The following is a 21,594-nucleotide window of genomic DNA, read 5'->3' as shown; positions in this document are numbered from 1 at the left end:
TAGTAACATTTAATAATAAGATAGTGATAATTTGGCATTTGCATTTGTACTGATAATAATAACATTTCCAATAACATTTATTAATAACAAATATTAATAAATAAATCATTTTATTTTTATATTAAGTATTTGTTTAATTGGAGCGCCATCGTTGGCCATCCATTGAGCAAGCCCCTGCTCTCTGGTCATTAACCCTGAAAAGCCTATTACAGTTGACCATTATGGGAGTTTTATTTGTGTAATGTGAAATTCATCTGTTGTCCCTCTGTTTTGAACTGTTTCACTGCCAGGTGCTGGGAACACTGCTGATCTACATCCTCTTCATGGTGGAGGAGCTCCGCAAGGCTCCGGTGGAGAACATGGATGATGTCATCTACTGGGTGAACGGCACCTACAGGCTGCTGGAGTTCCTGGTTGCGCTGTGCGTGGTCGCGTACGGTGTGTCCGAGACTGTGTTTGGGGAGTGGACCGTGATGGGCTCTACCATCGTGCTCATCCATTCTTACTATAACGTGTGGCTGAGGGCCCAGCTGGGCTGGCAGAGTTTCCTGCTCCGCAGAGATGCTGTCAACAAGATCAAGAGCCTGCCAACAGCTTCTCACCAACAACTCCAACTACACAATGACATCTGTTCCATCTGCTACCAGGTGTGTGTGGATGTGACGATTTGTGTTTGTGATGGATGTCCAGGTCCATTCCTTGTCTATTTCTGTGGTAGAGTGATGGTGGGTTTAGTTAGGGTGCATCGCTCTTGTTAATACAGTTCTCTAAGCAGGGGCGGTGCCAGATCATTTTTAACGCAGGTGCTAAGGGGGTGCTAGATCATTGACATGGGGAGCTGCACAATTTTATATATATGTATCGCTATTTCGGGCATCCCCACAGTTGCCTCTCAGATATGTTTTCAATCGTCGGAGACGGGAAAAAGATCTCTCACATGACACAGATGTCACAGGAAGTGTCAGGGATATCAAGATGAGTTTGTGCAAGTCCATAAACGCATCTTTATATGGTTCCATAAGTAACAGCAATTCAGAAGTGTTTTTAATCGAGTGTCCTTGTTTTGTTTTTCTTTAAAGCAAACGCCGGACTTGGTGCATCTCTGCGTTTAAATTTTCTTCAGTGATGCCATAAAACTGTGCCATGGTGGGCAATAGACACTTCTTGTCTAAGAATGACTTGTGTTGTGGGCTGAGAGCTGAGACCCCCATCATCACATTGTCGGCATCTTTAGAGAAGCGTCTCGTCAATTCACTGACCAATCTGTCAACAACTTAATAAAAGCCCAAAACTTGGCTTTGTTGTCGGCATCTCTCCTTTGTGGTGGTATGCTCCCCGATGCTAGGCCAACCTTGGCACACAGTTCATTTGCACGGTTTTGTATGTCGCTCCAATATTCCTCAGAACGTTTTTCAGATAGTGCTGTGACGACAGATTGGATCAGATCACTTGCTAATGAGATGTCCAGATTGGGTGACTGCAGCTGGTCTGAAGCAAATTTGGTGATCCGGAAAATGTCCTCAAATAAAATGAGGCGCAAAACAAATTGTTGGTCGATAAGCCCCTGCATTGCCCTGGCATCTGTTTTTCGCCTCGTATTTGTTTGCACTCAAACATCCTGCAAAGTGGCCAGAATGGCAGGGAGTGATTATTATTATTATTTTTTTTAATTGCCCACAATGCAGAGTGCTGACATGCCCAACGTGTTTCACTAAGTTTCTTCAACTCGACTGGCTGATCACATGGTTCAAGCTCCTTCTGTTTTTTTCTTGAAAATGTCATGGACCACTGAACCAGAAAAAAAAATTGTAGAGCATTTGTACATTCTCGAAAAACTCGTACACAGCCCACTAAAACAAGATTAAGTATAATGCGTTAGGCACCTCTTTCACCCCGTTGTTACTGAGAGTTCTTTTAATACACTGTACTGACTAAAGCAATAAGCCTTGTGAAGCCGTGGTTTACAGTGAATTTAGAACAGCTAAGGGCCGTTGTTAGGCACGATGTGGAGTGAAGGTGATAATGTGATGATACTTCTACTAATAATAATGTAATTTTCCATTATTATAAAAATAATAATGATGATAAGAATAAATAATAATGATTATAATTTGTTTTAATATACATCTCAAAATGAATATACATTTTTCATATTGTACATTATAATATTGCTATTTAACAAAATGATTATCAGTATATTTTTTAGTGCTGTCAATTCAATTAATCGTGAATAATTATACACTGTGTGTGTATATATATATATATATATATATATATATATATATATATATATATACAGTGCAATGCATAAGTGAATACACCCATGCTAAAGTTGACTAAAAAGAGGAATAAAAAATCATATTTTGGAAATTGAACTTAATGCCTTAATTTAAAAAATTAGGAAAAATCCAACCTTTAAGGACACCAATTTTCTTTGTGAATGAATAATGTATCGTAAATAAATAAATGTTCTTCCTTAAAATACATGGTGCATAAGTGAGTACACCCCTATGTTAAATTCCCATAGAGGCAGGCAGATTTTTATTTTTAAGTATTTAAAAAAAAAAAAAATTAGGATACTATGCATCCTGATAAAGTTCCCTTGGCCTTTGGAATTAAAATAGCCCCACATCATCACATAGCCTTCACCATACCTAGAGATTGGCATGGGGTACTTTCCATAAGATCATCTCTCAATGCAAATCAAACTAGCTTTTAGGCTAACTGAAATAAAATCATGCCAATCTCTATGTGTATATATATATATATATATATATGTATATATGTATATGTGTGTGTGTGTGTGTGTGTGTGTGTGTACACACACACACACACAGACATATATATGAAATATATATACATTTTATAATATATACACACACAGCCTATATAATGTAAACAAACTTTTATATTAGATGCGATTAATCAATTTGGCAGCACTTTTTTTTTTTTTTAAGATCTAACCTTTTCTGTTCTTGAATCTAGGACATGACGTCAGCTGTGATCACCCCCTGCAGTCACCTCTTCCATGCCGGCTGCTTGAAGAAGTGGTTGTATGTGCAGGAGACCTGCCCTCTTTGCCACAACCAGCTGAAAGGCTCATCACAGTCCGCCTCCTCCACACAGGACACCCCGCCACAAGAGACCCTGGATCTGGATCCTCCACAGCATCTAGAGTCAGATTCAAGCCTCCAGGTTCCCCAGCAAGACGACTCCACTCACACTCCAGCGTCAGACCATGCAGCTGGGCTAAAAGAAGACACTGCCTCTCCTGCCTGCTCCTCCTCCCAGTCCTAAACCTGCCTCGAGCCAAACCTAACTCACACAGTGCTGGCCTAAAGACTTGTGTTGCAGCAGAATGTCCGATGGGAAACTGTCGGCTTTCTGTGACGGTTACGCACACTGAATTGTGGACACCTATACAATCAAAAACCCCTCTACAGTCCCCCTCTCATCCAAACCATCACAGAATCCAGAGGTGAAAAGAATCATTTCACCCCTCACACATCTGGATCTTCCCAAACACCAGCTCTTCCCCACCCTTTATTATGAAACTACAATCTCCAGCAAACACCAACCTGAATGTTATCGTGTGACCCTTGAATATAGGGCTGTGATGCTCTGTTGGCACTAGCATGCTCTCAGCATCCAATAGCAGTAGCCCGTCTCTTTTCTGTTCTCTATTTGTTTTCTTGAGAGAGAAAAAAATATATAAATATACAGTATATGCCACTGCATTTGCACTAATGTAACATAAAGCAATCCTCCAAAGTTTGTCTTGTCTGATACCAAATATTTTGGTGTGTATGCATTGGATCAAGTTATATATGAAATATATACCCATGTACACATATATATGTGGTAGAGTTTTGATATGAAAAAGTACAGTGTTAAGCAGCACCGAGTGTCATGAAGTGGCCTCAGGCTCATATGGTCGCTACGCCTCTAGTGGTGATAGTGGGAAGTGCCTTTGGCTGTGGATCAGCACTGGTGACGGTTTTAGAGTCAAATTCATTCTCGACAGTATTTGGCATTTAGCGCATTTGTGAACATGAATACATTAGAGAATGTATGAGCACACTTTGCGAATGCCGTTTAAGTTAATATGTTTAATATAGCTCGTTAAATGAATGACATTTGGCTTTAAATCTGTTAATGTGGAACACCACAGTTTTTAAATCTGTTACAGATATTTTTTTTTCTTTTAAAAAACTAATCTGAACGAGAATGGAAAGTATATTCGTATACAGCATAAACGTGGAATGATGTAATGTGAAAGCTATACTTTTGTTTGAATTGCAGCTGAATTCTGTAAAATATGCCTGAAGTCTGAACGTGAACTTGAATGTCAGAATAAATCCAACCCTAATGTATGAAACGTTTGTTCTGGCTTTCTTTCACTGTGCCTTTCTGAGCTGTAAAAAGACATTCACCTTGTTCCTGGATCAATATATTTGGTTGATCCTTGAACATCATTCCTGTCTGAAAAAGTAGTGCTAACCCTATCACTAAACCTATCCCTTCCCAGAACTTCTCCCTAAAATCAGAGGGAAATGATAGGGGGAAAAGAATTGTGCAGAAGCCCCTAACCCTTGTTGTAAACCTAAACTTGACATAAACTGTAAACTTGTCCCTCAAATCTGATTGGTTGATTGGAATGTTGTTCCAGGATCAACAAAGAACATACTTGGTGAAATCACATTCACCGTAAAACACTGGGCTCTCACCTGTGGTGATGATGATAATGATGATGATGATGATGATAATTTATTGATTGATAGGCTACTTATGATATTTAATGTTACCATTAGTAAATCTTTTAAAAAATATATGAATATCCATTTTCATAATTTACATTAAAAAATGTTGTGATGCCTAAATTTAATTTGTAGTGTTTTGTTTAGACAAAAAAAAAAAAAAAAAAGAATTTTAATTTTGGTTATTTAACGGTTATTGGCCATAACATGACTAACAGCTTCGTATATTATTTTGACCACTTCTGTTTTTGAATATAGGACATGTCAGCTTTGACCACCTGATTGTTTAAAAAAAGCTGTTATTATATTTTTCCATTTAAAAATCAAATCTAAATGAAATTGGTGAGAATTAATAGGCCTATGAGTAGCATTCTCAATTGATCCTCCTTTGCTTTTATTCTGCATGGAAATTATGTTTTGTTTCAGCTGAATTCATATGCCTGAAGCCTGAATGTGAACCGGAATGTCCGAATAAATCCAAACCTAACGTATGAAACATTTGTCTTGGCTTTCTTTCTCAGGGCCTTTCTGAAGTGTAATAAGTCCTACAGGGCTTTTAAACCCACCTGTGATGAATCAAACAGACCCACACCTGAGTACTGAGGTAATGTCAGACTGCGGAAACCATCAAAACATCTGATGAAGAGACACAGACAGGATATGCACTCATTTCCTGACCACTCACCATCTTTCAGAGGTCTGAAGACTTGTCCTTTTCCCCCTTGAAGAGTTACTGGACGACCCTAATCTGTAGAGTCGTCACAGTCATATGTGGACAGTAAAAGTACGTTTACTTGAGTACTGTATAAGTAATTTAAAATAAGAGTATAAAATTAATAGATTACACAATTTTTTTTGAGTAGGCTATCTGTATTTTACATGAGTATTATTTTTTTCTGAAAACTTTTTACTTTAACTTCACTACATTTGAAAGACAAATATCGTACTTTTTACTCCGCTACATTTCTGTCAAGGTCCTTGCGTAGAAAGTAGTAACGTCAGTCGGGATGATTTTGGTTGCATTTTGGTTCGAAATGAAAGTCGGGTTGACGTCAGAAAGCCAAAAAACTTTAAATAGGGCACTATTTGAGGGAACAGCCATTCGGGTGTCCGAAACCATTGTGGACGTTGAGTGCACTTATTCAATCTCACATTCAATCCCACTGGAACTGTGTTCTAGAAATACATTTGATATTGATATGAGGGTAGGCAGGCATAGATAGCCTACATACTTGAATTATTACATACAACAATGCAACAATAATAAAACAATGCATTGCCATTACTTTTTACTTTCGATACTTAAGTGCTTTTACTTAAGTAAAAATCGGTCTTTACATCTTTCACTTGTAACGGAGTAATATGACCAGTAGTAGACCAGTAGTAGTCTGTAGCCTACTTTCACTCAGGTAAGGAAGTTGTGTACTTTGTCCACCTCTGGTCATTGCTGTTCTTTTGCTGTATCTCTTTAACTGTATATTATATGCATTTGGAAATGCGTCAGTAAGAGTTTGAAGTGATGGCATACACACATGTAACTGCAATGTGAGGTGTCTAGTGCAGGCAGATGAGAGCGTTTATCCGCTTTTCCTGTGTGAGGACTTTAACTCCCTTTAGCGTGAGGAGTAGGAAGAGAGAATGGAGGAAACATTAGCAAATCAAAGAGCGCTATACCCGTCTCCATATTTCTGATCAAAGTTAGCCTTGAACTCTGGCCTTTGTGTATAATAGAGAAAAAAAGTACATGTGAAAAGCAGGAACAAAGCACTCGGTCATTTTGGAAAGGCCAGATATTCCCTAGGTACTTTTTCTCACGGAACAAGAATATAAATTATGTTGTCTTCACGGGTCCACACCAGTGTGAGTTTCTCATCCTCTCATTATGGTGTGTGTGTGTGTGTGGCCTGGTAAACCATATGATATGGGGACAAAATGTCCCCACAAAGATGGCAAAATCCTTGTGTGGGACAAATTTTTTGTCATTCAGCAGGAAAGCCATGTTAAGGTCAAGTGTCACAAAGTATCTTTTTTTTTTTCTCTCTCTTCAAACCTATATCTTGATAAGGATTTTGTTTTAGGCTAATGTACATTTATTCAAAAGTAATCACAATTTAGGTATGTCTAATTAAATATCTGATACGTTGAAATGACAGTTTAGGCAAAAATGAAAAATCTGTTACTTTATGATTTTTTCAGTCACCATTCACCATTAAAAAAAAAAAAAAAAAAAAAAAAATGCAATAAAAATTATGAATAGTGACTGAGGCTCTCGATTCTGCCTCACGTCTCTTTCAGTTTCACTGAAGGAATAAAGAAAGTCATACTGGTTTGGAATGACACGAGCGAGTAGTAAATCATTTTAGATTAATATCTTTACTTCACTCATTTTTTTTCCCCTCCAAACGTGTTTCCACGTGTGGCCACAAGATGGCAATGTTGGGCTGTCAACGATTTATTTGCGAGCCTCCTGTGTCCGATCCTCTGTGAAGTCCGAAACTCTGGAATCGATTTATTTTATTTTCCACAAACCAAAAATTGTTTTTGTCGTTATTGTATATACAAAATATGCACACATTTTAGTTGTCATAATCACCACCAACTGAGACTCTTATTTGTCAATGAGTCTAAATTGCATAGGCCTAATGTTGAGCTGAGATGGATCACAACAAGGTAGGCTAATCGATAGGTAATCAAAGGTAATAGGTAATCCTAACTATTTCATATAAATGGTACATTAATGAACACAATTATTATCGAGCTGCTTTCTTGCACTCTGACATTGACGCAAAAAAGCCTATGTTGTCTTTTTTTTTTTTTTTTTTTTTAAGTTGTAGCCCACTGATTTAGGCAACTGCATTCTATCAAAACTGACAGTTCATAGGCTTTTCTTTTTCTTTTTTCAAAAAATATGTTGACGTAACAATAAATTTGTTTTACATTATGATTTATTTTATGGTTATTGAATTCAATTAGGCTACATGTTAGGCTATCAACGACAGCGTGATTTATGTGGACATCTGTCTTTTTTTATCAAATCAAGTTGTCGCTGTCAGTAATAGAATTAGTTAATCCTATATTAGCCTATGTAAAAGTTAATTTGAGGATTTTTATACGATTATAATAAATATGGGCACACGTTAAAAAAGAGTGTAGGCTACATTGATTTTTTCCCACTCATTCACACATACACATAACGCTATAGCCTAGCCTATATTTAAGTGATGCATAAAATGTAGAATGTTTTTTGATAGACTAAATAACAGGTCTGTTTCTTATTTGGACATATGAAAATACACCGTTTCTACCGGGACTCCTTGTGTAGCCTAGTTTCTGCCACTTTAAACTGCAGTGTGGGAATATAAATACAGAGATTCCCTTCTGCCGGACCAGCACTGGATTGGACGGACTCTGTTATATTTCCTCCGTCCTCTGTGGAGGATTTTAGCCTATAGTCGAAGTTCTATTCAGTCTCCATTTCCAACACGCACATCATTTTTGAACATAAGAGGCTAAAGCTTTATAGTTGCATTCTAAGTAGCCTATACAGTTATAAACACTGTTGTGTGAACAATGAAAAACACAACGTGCTTTTAAAGGATTCTGCGCTCCCTGCATTTACTTTGATATATTATTGTCGTTTTATAGGTTATCTGAGAAAGCAGCTGTAAAATTGTTTGCGTCTTTCCAGTTATTTGATGCTTTTATATGTCTACTGTCTGAACAGATGTTTTATGGATTATAATAACTAGGCTACATGACTTCTGTATCTGCAGTGACGTTTTTTTCATAGTAGCCTAGGTTGCATGCGTTTCATAGTAGCCTACATTGCATGCGTCAAACTTATTATTTTTTTGTAGCAGGCCTAGGCCTAAATAATTTTGTCATGTTAATAATATTTGTAGGCTATTATTTATTTTTAGTTGATAACAATTGATCTGCTGAAATTCTGAAAAAGACTAATCTTTAATAATTATGACACTAATTATTCATCACCTTACATTATTTGTCAAGCATATCACATGGGATGTCTCTCATACATACATTTAATAAAAACTCTGGTCTCATTATTTCGATGACAGATGATCTCTGTTTACTTCATCATGGTAGGCTAATGATTAATTTTATTTGACAAACGTGTTTTAAATAAAACAATACACTAATATGACTGTGGTTCCTTGCGGTTGTTTCGCTAACCACACAAGTTAGATTACAAAAGTTAGTAAGAGTTTATTATTTTATATTTTACCTGGATGTAAAGATGCTGACGAACAGAAAATAATCGCGTTTTCCTAGCAGGTAACCATAGCAACAGTAGGTGGCTTGAGCACTTTGCATCAGGACAAGTATCGGTAAATAAACAAAATAAATAAACAAACAATGGTATTATTTATCACTTTATTAGACCTACATTCACATTTCTCAAAAAAAAAAAAAAAAAAAAAAAAAAAAAAAAAAACCTTGTGTTTTGTTTTAAAAGTCTTTATGATAGATAGGGGCGCCAAAAGACTCGTACAGCGCGCGAGACAAACCTCAACAGACTGCGCCCCGAAATTTCCTGGAGAAATTCCTTTTAAAGTCCAACCCTTGAAAGAAAGTTATTGAACAATCCACACACTAGCTCATCCCTAAACTATTTAAACAAACTCACTGTGCTGTTTCTGAAATAATAATAAAAAACAATATATATATATAAAAAAAAAATAACTCAGCGTTCATGTGAACTGCATCAAATAGGCTTCAATCGCGCGCTCCGGTAGGCAGTTACCCTCGTGACATTAACTCGCGGCGCGCGCATAACTTCTTTCTGGGTTTCGCTCTAAACGCGCTGCTCGCTAAGTGGGCAGGGCGAGCTGTGATATCTAATTAGGCGACAGGCTTCGTGGTTGGATGGACAGCTAATGGTAGTTCGGCTTTACTTATGTTTGGGGGGCGGCCCTGTGTGCTCAGTCACTCCCTCCTCCTCCTCCTCATCCTCCTCCTCCCTTTGGGGTTAGTTTGCTTGTGTTTAGTTCCCAGAGACAGTCAAATCGGATTCCTTTGGGAAAGGACACAAATCACTCCCGTTTGAACAAGGGGAACAGCGAGGGAGCTGTCTTCACAAGGGTCCACCTCTCCTGCTTGATTTCATATTGCTCATTCATGTGATTTGATCAGAGAATACTCTTTGTGGAGAAAGACAGGAAGGAGAAAATAAAGAGAGAGAGAAAAAAAGTCTCTGGATGATGACATTTGATCTAACCCTCAGCGAAGCCCGTTCTTGATCCTATTGTTTCTTAAAGTGACATTAGACTTTTTGCGCACGCTAGACCAAAGGGACCTCCAAGTCTAATCTTACAGTTTTTGTTTGTTTGTTTATTGTTGCATGGTGTTCCCAAACCTGGATGTTGACATCTCGCGTTTCTTTTGGCACGTCGCTCTATTTTGTGTTTCAGAGAGGAAGCGCTAATAGAGACAAACGCGGTGACACCTGCTCACCCATACACTTCTCCTTGTCTTGTTTAACGGAGCGATCAAAAGAAGCCAACACCGACTGAGACGGTGACAGGAGTCTGTTTTCATGTTCGGGATTCAAGACAGCATTCAAAGGAGCGGGAGTAGTATGAAAGAGGAGCCCATCGGTGCCGGGATGAACGCTGTCCGGACATGGATGCAGGGCGCCGGAGTGCTGGATGCGAACACAGCCGCTCAGAGGTAAGCCGGCGGCGCTACGGGAACAACCACGCAGACGGAATATTGTGCGCTTATCATCTTGGGACGACACGAAACGGTCATGTAGCCTATATCATCCTAATCAGTGCGCGATATCTGCGTATTAATAACCAGGTGACAAAGAGATTGATTTATTGCTGCGATAAGTTTCGGATAGCATCCTCTCCGGCGTGCTGTCGACACCAACAGATGAAATGCTTGGTTTGCAAGTCACATTAAAACCGTTTTTTTTTAAATTATTTTTAACATTATTATTACTAACGTTAAAATAGCCACAAACGTTTGCTTTTAAACGACTTCGCCAACAAGTTATGCATTGATTCTGTGGCTTCAAATACTGAATTTGAAAAGAAAATCCAGACCAGTTAGTCATGAACAGTTGAACATAGTTGTTAGATCTAATTAGATTTATATTAATTTATTTTTTGATTTAGCACAATTAAATCCAATATGTTAAGTATTTGTTGTTATAAAAAAAAAAAATAGCCTAACTGCTTCAGAAAAAAAATCCTGCCTAAAATCTTAATGATACGAAAGACTAGACGATATTAATAGACTTCTAAATGTTTGTTTAAGCTATTTAAATTGTTAAAATTAGCGCTCCATTTTGGAAACTAAAACAAATACATTTTTTAACCCTTTTTAGAAGAGTAGCCTATTATTAAATAATTACAAAGAGTGTTGTTTTTATGTTATATATATAGGCCTATATATATAAATATATAACTCTGTCTCTCTCTGTGCAGTGGAGTGGGTCTTGCTCGAGCTCACTTTGAGAAGCAGCCTCCTTCAAATCTTCGCAAATCCAACTTCTTCCACTTCGTTTTAGCGCTATACGACAGACAAGGACAACCCGTGGAAATTGAAAGAACTTCTTTTGTTGGATTTGTTGAAAAAGAAAAGGCAAGTGTAACGGTCTCTTGTGCAAATATTGGTTTTGCAAATTTGAATGAAAATGTCTGGTAAATTCTGATCATTTTTTTTAGGCTAACAGAGAAAATGTCACTTGATGCTGGCGTAAAGTTGAAATCTTTATTCTTGCATTACATTACTGATCTATCAAATCTCAGCTCGTAAACTTCCTTTAATTATTATTTTTAATTATTATTTTTGTTTTTACATATTCATCCCTAATAATTTAAGAGGATCTCAGTTTTTTTTTTTTTTTGTTTGTTTTTTTTTTTCAGTTTATGCATCTGAACACTTCTGTATATTTTGCAGAAAGTTACAGTGATAACCTAAGGTCATATAATACATTTTCCCTTTCAAAACACTAATAAAACAGATTATTTTTTTATTATTGTGAAGGACCGTATGTTTTGTTTAAATCAGTGAAAACATTTGGAAATAAAGTGACTGACTGCTGATTTCATTAAAAGATGTGGCTATTAATGCTTACTGTAGCCTACATTCAGTCACTTTGTCTACACCACGGGTACATTGTTATTGATCATATCACGTTGTTAAAATACACAAAACTTTATTTTTAAGAACGCTATTTGATTTTAAACTCGTTCTTACTCACTGAAAATGACGTACAGTTCAGATTTTGTTTCGGCTGACTACCCTAGCGTTTTTTTGTTTTGTTTTTCTTTTTTTGGCCTCCTGGTCTGCTGGGAAATAGCCGGTCTGACTCACAGGGCTCGTCAGGAATAATCAAATGGGTTTTTCTTGCTAACCATCACATTTATTTTCGCAGGAATCTAGCGGAGAAAAGACAAACAATGGGATCCATTACAGATTGCAGCTTCTTTACAGCAACGGTAAGACGGAACGCATCATCTAAGATCCATTGAACTTTGCATAAACACATCAGGTAGCTATTTACTTCAGTATTCAAAAAAATAAAAAAAATAAAAAAATAAATAAACAGCGAGAAGGGGTGACAAGAAATAAATAATTCCCTAGCCTATGTAACTAGATAAAACTGATTGAAAAGAAATGTAATGTCCTAAAATAATAATAATAGGCTAATAATAATTGGCCTATACTGTCATAATAATTCGTATAATTGTTCAAACAAAAGATATTAAAATGCGCAGGAAAGTCGTTGCGTTTTAACTAGGCTATGAATATTATTGAAACACAAAACGATCACCATTAGTGCACTTTTCCGGTTACGCGTTTTCCAGAAATGTGCACTTCATTTTTGATGGAAGCTAATGGCCTGGCCATAATGAAAGTAGCCTACACTCTTTTCTGTCTACTAATGTGGCAAATTACAACAAGGCGTTTGCAAATTTGTTGCGCCAGTTCCATGTTCCTAAACCTGTACCAGACATTTTGAACATACATTTTAGCTAGTTGAAAATCATGTTTTCTGTGATTGTTATTTTGATTATTTCTATTTGACATTTTTATTATTTTTATTTTACCACAGTTTTCTTGTTTATTTTTCTCTGTAAAAGCTATTTTTATTTTAGTTTGTGTATGTGGGTCTATGTCAGTTTGTTTGATCCAAAACCAATTTCCTAATCTTTTAACACTGTCTGCAGACTATATTGGGTTGGGTTGTCTAGACATTTGAAACATCTATGTTGTATTAAACCCATGTTATTGTGAATGGCAAATATATACCTGTCAGATTCATTTCTAATCCATGTGTGCGTGTGACCTGCATTGTACTGTGAGTTAAAAGGAGTTATTTTCTCTCCTCTACAGGCATCAGAACAGAACAGGACTTTTACGTACGCCTGATTGACTCCATGACCAAACAGGTAAGACATTATTTCAAAATCCCTACGGTCTGCTGGTGAATATTGTCAGATTTGCAGTGAGAGTGAACATGTGTGTGTGTGTGTGTGTGCCGTGCACCCTGGTGAGTTTGGGGTTACACTCTAGCATGCCTCAGGGGCACGAGGATCGGTTAGTGTCTAAATATGACATACTCTCTCTGGGACATCATTTAAGATGACTGAGCGTATGCATGTATTTATGTGCATACGTGTGACAGCGAGATTGATAGCTAGAGAGAGAAAGAAAGAAAGAGACTTTCAGTTGTATTCATTGTCTGTCACAGGGGGATTATTCAGTGGAGCATTTCAATGTTTAAACAGCATACTTCCAGTTTTTGAGTGTGTGTGTGTGACTCTTTTGCAACGCCTATAGACTTATCTGTGTGTATTCAAATGTGTTGTGGGAACAGATGTTTATTATGAACAGGCATGCATGAAGATTGTTATAGCTTGTCGTATTAACTGTGGAGGTTGTGAGCTTTAATCTTGGAGAAAAACACACAGGGCATTCTCATATGTAGCGCTCTTCTTTTTCACCCTAAAACAGAAACACCCTCTCCCCCTCTCTCTCGCTCGTCCCCTCACTTCCTCTCTCATGATCTCTGTCTATAAATGTTGTGTTAAAGACACTTTAGGAAAAGTGTATCCAACAATGCTAACAGCTGCAAGTCAAGAAGTGTGACAATACATTTAAGTTCAAAGTTTCATAATTTCAAACAAGAGAGGAAAAAATATTGAATGCATTTGTAATAAAATAAATATGCAAAGCTTGTAAGCTAATTTGACTAATAACTCAAATAATTGTATTTCTCATAAGCTGTTTTGCCGTAGTCGTTTTGTATGACAAGTAATATGTGCGTATGTGTGTGACCCCAGGCAGGGTGAAGTGTGTATAGATACTAGGCAATTAGCAGGCGCTGTGACAGACGCTCCGAACACTTAGTAGGCTACATCATGCGATTTAAACATGCCAGCTCGATTACCCTGTTGTTCCACCCTGTTGCTGTATATGCTTAATGAGAAGCTGTAATGAAGTGGAGAAAGAGAGAAAATAAAATATCTTATCTGACAATTATTTTAATTTAGTCTGAAATTTGGTATAAAACAGTGTTATTTTATAGTAATGTTTAATATTTATTTTACAAATATTATTTTTTAAAATCTACATTTTCACTCATATACTGTAGCTTACTGTTTTTCATGACCAAAAGCATGAATTTCTATTCAGAAATTCCTACTACAAAATCCCTGGAGTTCTGCAGCTCCCATTTCTGTATTGTGTGATTTGTTTGTGGTTTTTAATTTCCTTTTGCATAAATGTTTATGTGCGGGAAGCTAGGTGCTGTTACTGATGCTAGTTCTTGCCCGCTCTCTGCTGAGCGGTTTGGCCGGCGTGTAGCGGGACAGATTTATGTGTGTGGGTGAAAGGCAGGAGCGTTGTGCTGAGGGAGAGAGACTGTTCTCTGACACCCCTGAGGTAAATACAGTGGCCAATGGGACTGGCCCCGGCTCAGCCTTTCACTGAGTGTCTCAATAAAAAGCCGTTTATCTCCCCAGGGTTGTCTCCCACGTTCACATATATTACCGACTGATTTATTGGCTATTTCTGTGGCAAACAGCCCTGCCATACCTGTTAATGATGTGGTGCCACTGAGTGAACGAGAAAGAGAGATAGTGTGTGTGAAAGAGAGTTTGGCAGCCTAGTTAACATGCTAGCTGAATATACTGTTACTTTACAAAAAGTTATCAGATGGTATACCAAGGTACCATGGTATTTACATAAAAAAAAATTGCTAAATGTTTTACCTTTAGGGTTACATTAGCTTGTCTCTGCAGCAGTACACGTACATGGACAACTTTGTACCTTATTTACCCTAAAAGTTTACATATTATTAGTTGTATAATAAATGTTGTCCCCTTAAGGGTACTGCCCCAGTGAAAGATGCAATTTTTGCACTTATTTAATGACAGTATTACCATGGTATCAAGTCCAAAAAATGTGGTAAATACGATCTGTTAGGGTACAACTCAGGTCTTTCAGCAACAAAAGACTCTTTCACTACATTTCCCAGAATCCTTTTCTCAAATGCTCCTATATTTACATTCAATTCCTCTTTTAAAGTATGGTCACGTTTACCGTTGTTTGGCAAATGTTTGTGTGTTACTGTCACACTTTGGCTGAGCGTGGTGAGGCAGGACGCGAAGACGAAGATAAAAGTTTATTGACAGAACGATAACTACACCTAACTGGACTGAAGCATTAACAAGAACCTACAAATGAAAACTATAACACATACTAATTGTAAAGAAAGATGATTGGATTAACACAGGTGAAAAAAACGAGGGAACTGATGAGTAACCATAGAAACAAACTAGAACACAAAGAGTATTCTAGGATACAAACAAATGGCGGGAAACTGAGAACAAAGGAGACTGAAGGATACAAACAAAAAGTCCATGTGGGTGAAACTAAGTGATTATGATAGTGACGTCCAGACGTTTCAATAGGATTCAGTGTGTTTTGGATTTTTGTGTGGGGACGAAAAATGTACTAACGCAGATTTCGCAACAGGTTCGAGTTGGTCACGCAGATGTTGACCAATAGAAAGCTGCTTGGTTTGAATGTGTGTTTCACAGCTACATTATTTACAATACAAGTGGACCTTTTGTTGCACACAAAATTTCCTGAAAAAATGTGTAACCACATATTTATTCGTGTCAAAGACAAACTTGCGCAAGGCCTTTTGACTGGCTCCTCTTCAGATTTCGGATCTTGTTGTCATTTGACTGTGGCGTTTTTTTTTCTTTTTTTTCTCATCCATGTCAGCTTGAAACGCGGCTTAAGTTATGATGGAGTGTTAGCTGGTATTTAAATGCCTTTTGAAAAACCTGGTCCAAAACCACTCTGCGGTGAGCAGTCAGCCTACATATGCCGAGGAGTGCTCGCAATGTGTTTAAGATTTCCCATTAAAGCCCCATAACTCTGTACAGAGAGGCTATACAGAGCGCCTCTCCACTCAGCATGTGCTGGCTTTGGCAGTGTCGGACGGGAGGGCTGATGAGCAGGTTTATAGAGCTGTTCAACACACACTTCTCTTTAGCACTTAGCAAGGCAGTGAAGTCCAGTCGCCTGACCACACAGTTAGCTAGTGAGAGCTTCTGTACACACACACAGCTATTAGAGACAATCAAACAATCCGGGCTAGAGCTGCAAGGATCAAGTTTGCTTCAAAATAAAGAAACGGTACACGCTAAGCGTGAAAACAGACACAATCAGTGCCCTTTTTATGCTCACGCTCACAATAAACACACATTCGCTCTCTCAGTTTGCCTGTGGGAACGGTTGGAGCGGGCGAGGAGAGATGGAGCGGGTGTCAAGCTGACAGGCCGTATCTGTGATCAACGCATGAGCTCGTGACAGATCTGATGAAGACAATGCAGTAAAAGACTCTCTCTCTCTCTCGCTCTTTATCCTTCCATCCAACTGTTTCCCTCAACAGCTGAAGCACAGAACAAAAGCGAATCACATACGCGGGCTTAATGCGCACACACACTGCGCTGACACGCTAGCGTGATGGTAACAAAGAGGGAAATGTGTTTTCATGTATTTACAGTGAATTGTTTACATGCCTCAGATGCGGCTGTCAGTTCAAGGCTGCACTGCCGGCTCTCAAACGAGATTTGAGGAGCAGTTTGTGCAATATAAAATATGCATTATAAGCAGCATCAGGGCCTAATGAAAGCTTCACACACACCTTGGCGCACCGCGCCATGCATGTTTCATGCGCTTCACGGCCCTCCTTAAGGAGAGCTTTGTTCAGAAAAGTGCTGGGCTGGAACCGGTGGGCAACTCAGAGCTGTAGCCTGTTGCTGTGTGTGTGTTTTTTAGAGCTAAGCTTCGGGCAGATTCCTAAATAAATTTGCACGGGAGAGAGGAAGGTCTCGGCCGTTCTTTCGCTTTGGTGCTGCTTGTGAGCGTATTTTTCCCGTTAATTGCGAAATAGGGTGTGTTTACATGCCAGAAACACTTTTCCAAAGTATACGACATGCAACAAAGTGACACAAATCTCCTATATTAGATATTTCCTGTAATCAGTAGCTGTTTGGAGATTCTGATGATGTCAGATGTGAATGGCCGCTCTGTGCCAGGCCACATAAAGGCTTAATGCTACTCATTTGCAAATATTTGCACACACAAGTTTTGAGGGCCTAAAGACCCCAGTGATTAAGTCTGCTCATCTACATTGAAAATGTGTGTGTGTGCTTGTGTGAAATTTGTTGCAATTTGTAGCATTCAAAGCTACTATAGAGTATAGACCATGACCGTAAAGACTTTTTTGTTGCAACTTGGTGATGAAAAGTGAGAATTTGGGTAAAATAGGAAGTCTGCCCCACAAAGGCAAAACACAGTAACTACAACCGAAAAATTATAGTCTAAGACAGAGGTTTTCAAGTTTTGGTTCTCAATATATAATTTCTAAACATATTTATATGCATAAAGGCACATTTAAAAAAAAAAAAAAAAAAAAAAAAAAAACAACATTATTGCTTGTAAAAATTAATTAATAATAGTTTTTTTTAATTATTACTGTACCGAATGATCTGCAAAATATGTACTTTAAGCATTTTATTAAAATATGTAAATTATATTTGATAGTGAATGATTTATATTCTACATAGGCCTACCAATAGAGTAGTGTTAGATGTAACTTAATTTTTTTAATTAAAAAACAGTCCTAAAAATACATTTTGTATATATATATACAAAACCCTTAGTGCAAGAAATTTCAGTCTGAACTCAACAAAATCTGTTTTTTAACTGTTTTTTTTTTTTAAGCACGATAGGTGTGACGTCAGGGGCTATCTTGAATCCAGAGGACTATGCACTACCATTGTTGTGTTTGCCTCTGAGGAGAAATTGACAAACTGTTTTCAGACTTTTTCCAGGCACTTATGTACTGTTCTCTGCATGGAGTTATTCTGAGTCTGTTTGCAGGGGCTTTGTGTGATAAATAGCCGGTCTTATATATGAAATGAATGTGTGGAGGTGTAGAGGACGTCTTTGTGTGGCCTGAACTGCTCTCTCTGCCTCCCTCTTTCTCTCAGAAAGCCTGCGGGGTCGAGGCTCTAGGCTCAGACAGTGATGCATGCTTGCTCGCTTTTAGAGGACCTTGACCCTCATTTCCGCAATGTGAAACCTTACAAACAAATGTCCCCGGATCACCTATATCCTCTAACCAAAGCAATGACAGGAAATAATAATAAAAAATATATGAATATGGCTGAAACGATTAGTCGATCAAATTGTCGATAAATATTTTTGATGTTGGAAAGTCTTGATCTCATATGATTTTGCTCTATTTTAAGGGCCTGCGATAACGTGGTTTGACCAGGGAGGCGCTGTAGCGCAAAACACGGCATTTCGGAGTGCAAACAAAGCTGAACTAGTAGAGTTTGGGAAAGTTTAACATAACTAAAATTATAATAATAAGTAAAAAAAAACAAAAAAAACCTGTCATATGCAGGGCTGCCAACTCTCACGCATTCAGAGACTCACGTCAACACTGTTCTCACGCCACACGTTCATTTTCTCATGCAGTGAAAATACATCGCAGAGCAAAGAGGACACTGACAACACGTCGACAGACAAGACAGAACAGGTTACTTTATATATGAAACAAAGTCTCAGCGTTTAAACTGTCAATTTTACTACGTGGTTTTGGCGCTTTTTAATGTGTCATGAGATTGCTGTAGCACTTCAGTTCAAGTAGCACGTGAACCGACCATCTCTTGCTCTTTACTACTAGTTATAGCACGAAATTAACTCGAATGAACGTCAGAAGGTATGTAGGAAGAATCTACAACTTAATGAAATCTATCATGTCTCAAGTGATAGCTCAATCAATGTTTCAACTGCAGAAAGACGTCAATAAAACAGCTTGTAAACAAATCTTAACTTTATATTTAGCTACCCCAGGAAAACCATTCAATGACCATAAATTCGATAATCAGCTAGAAAAAATGAACTCTAGAGACAATAAACTCGATAATCAGCTAGAATTAGAGTTATTTTTATGTTATTATTTTAAAAACTGTTGAATGCAATTGTATTTAAATCAGTTGTTAATTTGAACCTTTAATAGCAATGTGTTCCCTAATATGAATGAACTTTATTTTCTGGATCTCATGCTTTACTTATAAAACTTGTTTTCAAACAAGTGTTTCATGTAATTGGAAAAGCATTGTGCACTTGTGAGGGAAACAGTTCCTCATTAGAACCATCAGCTGTTTTTCTGTGTCTTCAGTTGCCATAAGTGGCATGTATATGTGTGTTCAGAGAGAAAGAGAGAGTGATTCATGGCAAACGGGTTTAAGTGTGTGTGTGAGACAGAGAGCAGCCTGTTAATAGTCTGCAGTGTGTGTATGTTTTGAGTAGAGTCACTGATTCATGGCTGTGGGGGACATCTTGTGTGGAATTGAAGGATGGAAACAAAGCTGAGGTTTTTGGATGAAGTGTTAGCTGGGCCAGATGGCTCGCTATGCTCCAGTCTGGCAGCCCAACTGCTTGCCGCACACATAAACACACACATGCTAATGCACAAATACATGCGTGAATGCATACACATGCACAGTCTCACAGAAGCAGGCTTATGGAAGCTCACACGCACACATCTTTTCGAGAGGGCCATTTCACACTAGCTGGAGTACGACACTTATTTAGAGGGACCTGTAATTATGCAGTTTATCGGATCGGCCTCCTTTATCTCTTTCACGTCGCAAATGCCTTTTCTCATGTAGTAATAATAAGAGTGCTTTGCTGAACAATAATGTTTTGCATTGTGTCATTAGCCAATCTGTGAGCCCCAGATGCGTGTGGAGGGTGGGCACTGTGGCAAGGGTGGTCCTCAATGACATAAGAGGACAGTAATCTGCAAAGTCCAACAAACACTAAACGCATAGTTCGTTTGATTCCCCACATCTGCTTTTAATTAAACCAAAGAGCAACAAATGATGGAACTGAATGTTGCCAAGAGAAAACAATGCAGGATTGTGCAAAATTCAAAATTGAAGAATTGGCCTCCTTTCAATTCATGGGAGTGAATCAGAATTTAATTGGCCACACCCCACAGGAAGTTGAAATTCTGGGAAATTAAGCGTTCTTTCACAAAAGTCTGTCTATCTGCCCATCTATCGGCTTTTTATTTTTCCCCCAAAAAAATTTCAAACAAGTTCAGAGTTTGTGTCGACAAACTTTGCTTTTTTAAGTTAAATGAATGTTCTTATGTTCAAATTTGAATCGCAATTCTGACTCCTTTTTTCTAATTCAATTCAAATTTCATTCAGGACATTCTTCTATGAACATATAGTGTTGTTCATTGGTGTCAAATCTGAAACAAAAGAAGATAAAATCAGTTGGCAGTTACCACAGTTATGTTATAGATTTGATGTTAAAGGAAAGGTTCATCCAAACATAAACTCATTTAAGCATCATTTACTCACCATTATGCTGCTTCTAACCTGTGTGACTTACTTTCTTCTGTGGAACACAAATAGAGATGACAGAATGATCATGCTGCTCTTTCCCATAAAGCTCCAAAAAGTACCATAGAAGTAATCCATTTGACTTAAGCAACAGAAAATTAAGTTATTATTCATTGATTCGAAGATTTTCATATTCAAACTTTGGATGTCTCCATGTTTGATGTTAATGACACCAAACACCATTGCTTCTCACAACCGAACGTGTAAGCTCTTAGAGAGGTGGTTGAGGATTGTTTTCCATTGCAGCAGGTAAGTGGGCATTAAATTGCCCACTTTAAGCCTGGCTCAGCCAGAGACAGACCACCCCGCACACGAAGGCTCTGTTCAAGCCGTCCCACGGTGCACTAGGCGATTTTTATTGATTGATTTGCTGAAACAAAATGACATGAATGAAATTCAGCACCCAGTGTGTAGAGTGAGAAACACAGGACCAAATGAACAAAACATTTGGAAACAAAGATACTAAAACTGAACTGATCATTCCCATGCTGCATGAGATCTTTCAACAACAGCCTCTGCCAGATGGAAGAAGGGTCACATTCACCGCATATAAGCTCTGCAGTGCGTGTATGGAGAAATTATGTGATGTCATAATGTTTTTGTTTCAGTGAAACGATACAAACAGATATCCGATTCTTTTCATGGTAGAATTTAAAACACCCTGAGAGTTAGTCATGGAAATTCGTGCACGCTCCGAACGTTTACACCACAAGGAGAAAATGTTGTTTGTCTCTAACCACATTTTTTCCACCTTCTCTTGTCCATCAGGCAATTATCTATGAAGGGCAAGACAAAAACCCAGAGATGTGCCGGGTGCTGCTGACGCACGAGATTATGTGCAGGTGAGAAAC

At 38.0% G+C, this 21,594-nt stretch overlaps 2 protein-coding genes across 3 annotated transcripts in view; both read left to right on the top strand.

Moving 5' to 3' along the window:
* rnf145a (ring finger protein 145a) overlaps positions 1–4,378 on the top strand; it is a 23,917-nt gene extending 19,539 nt beyond the window's left edge. For both annotated transcript variants that reach the window (XM_084132251.1, XM_084132252.1), the window contains exons 10-11: positions 291–647; positions 2,986–4,378. In XM_084132251.1, the coding sequence (XP_083988377.1) occupies positions 291–647; positions 2,986–3,297 (669 nt within the window). In that variant the 3' untranslated portion in view covers positions 3,298–4,378. The remainder of the gene's footprint in view (positions 1–290; positions 648–2,985) is intronic.
* Positions 4,379–9,749: 5,371 nt separating this feature from the next.
* ebf1a (EBF transcription factor 1a) overlaps positions 9,750–21,594 on the top strand; it is a 126,779-nt gene continuing 114,934 nt past the window's right edge. Inside the window, 5 exon segments of the mRNA XM_084133646.1 lie at positions 9,750–10,448; positions 11,213–11,369; positions 12,166–12,229; positions 13,128–13,183; positions 21,512–21,585. Coding sequence (XP_083989772.1) covers positions 10,315–10,448; positions 11,213–11,369; positions 12,166–12,229; positions 13,128–13,183; positions 21,512–21,585 — 485 coding nt within the window. The 5' untranslated portion in view covers positions 9,750–10,314.

The sequence above is a fragment of the Abramis brama genome (assembly GCF_963993115.1).
Source record: "Abramis brama genome assembly, chromosome: 13".
NCBI lineage: Eukaryota > Metazoa > Chordata > Actinopteri > Cypriniformes > Leuciscidae > Abramis > Abramis brama.
Note: the sequence above shows the minus strand (reverse complement) of the source record. Positions and strands in the feature narration are given on the sequence as shown.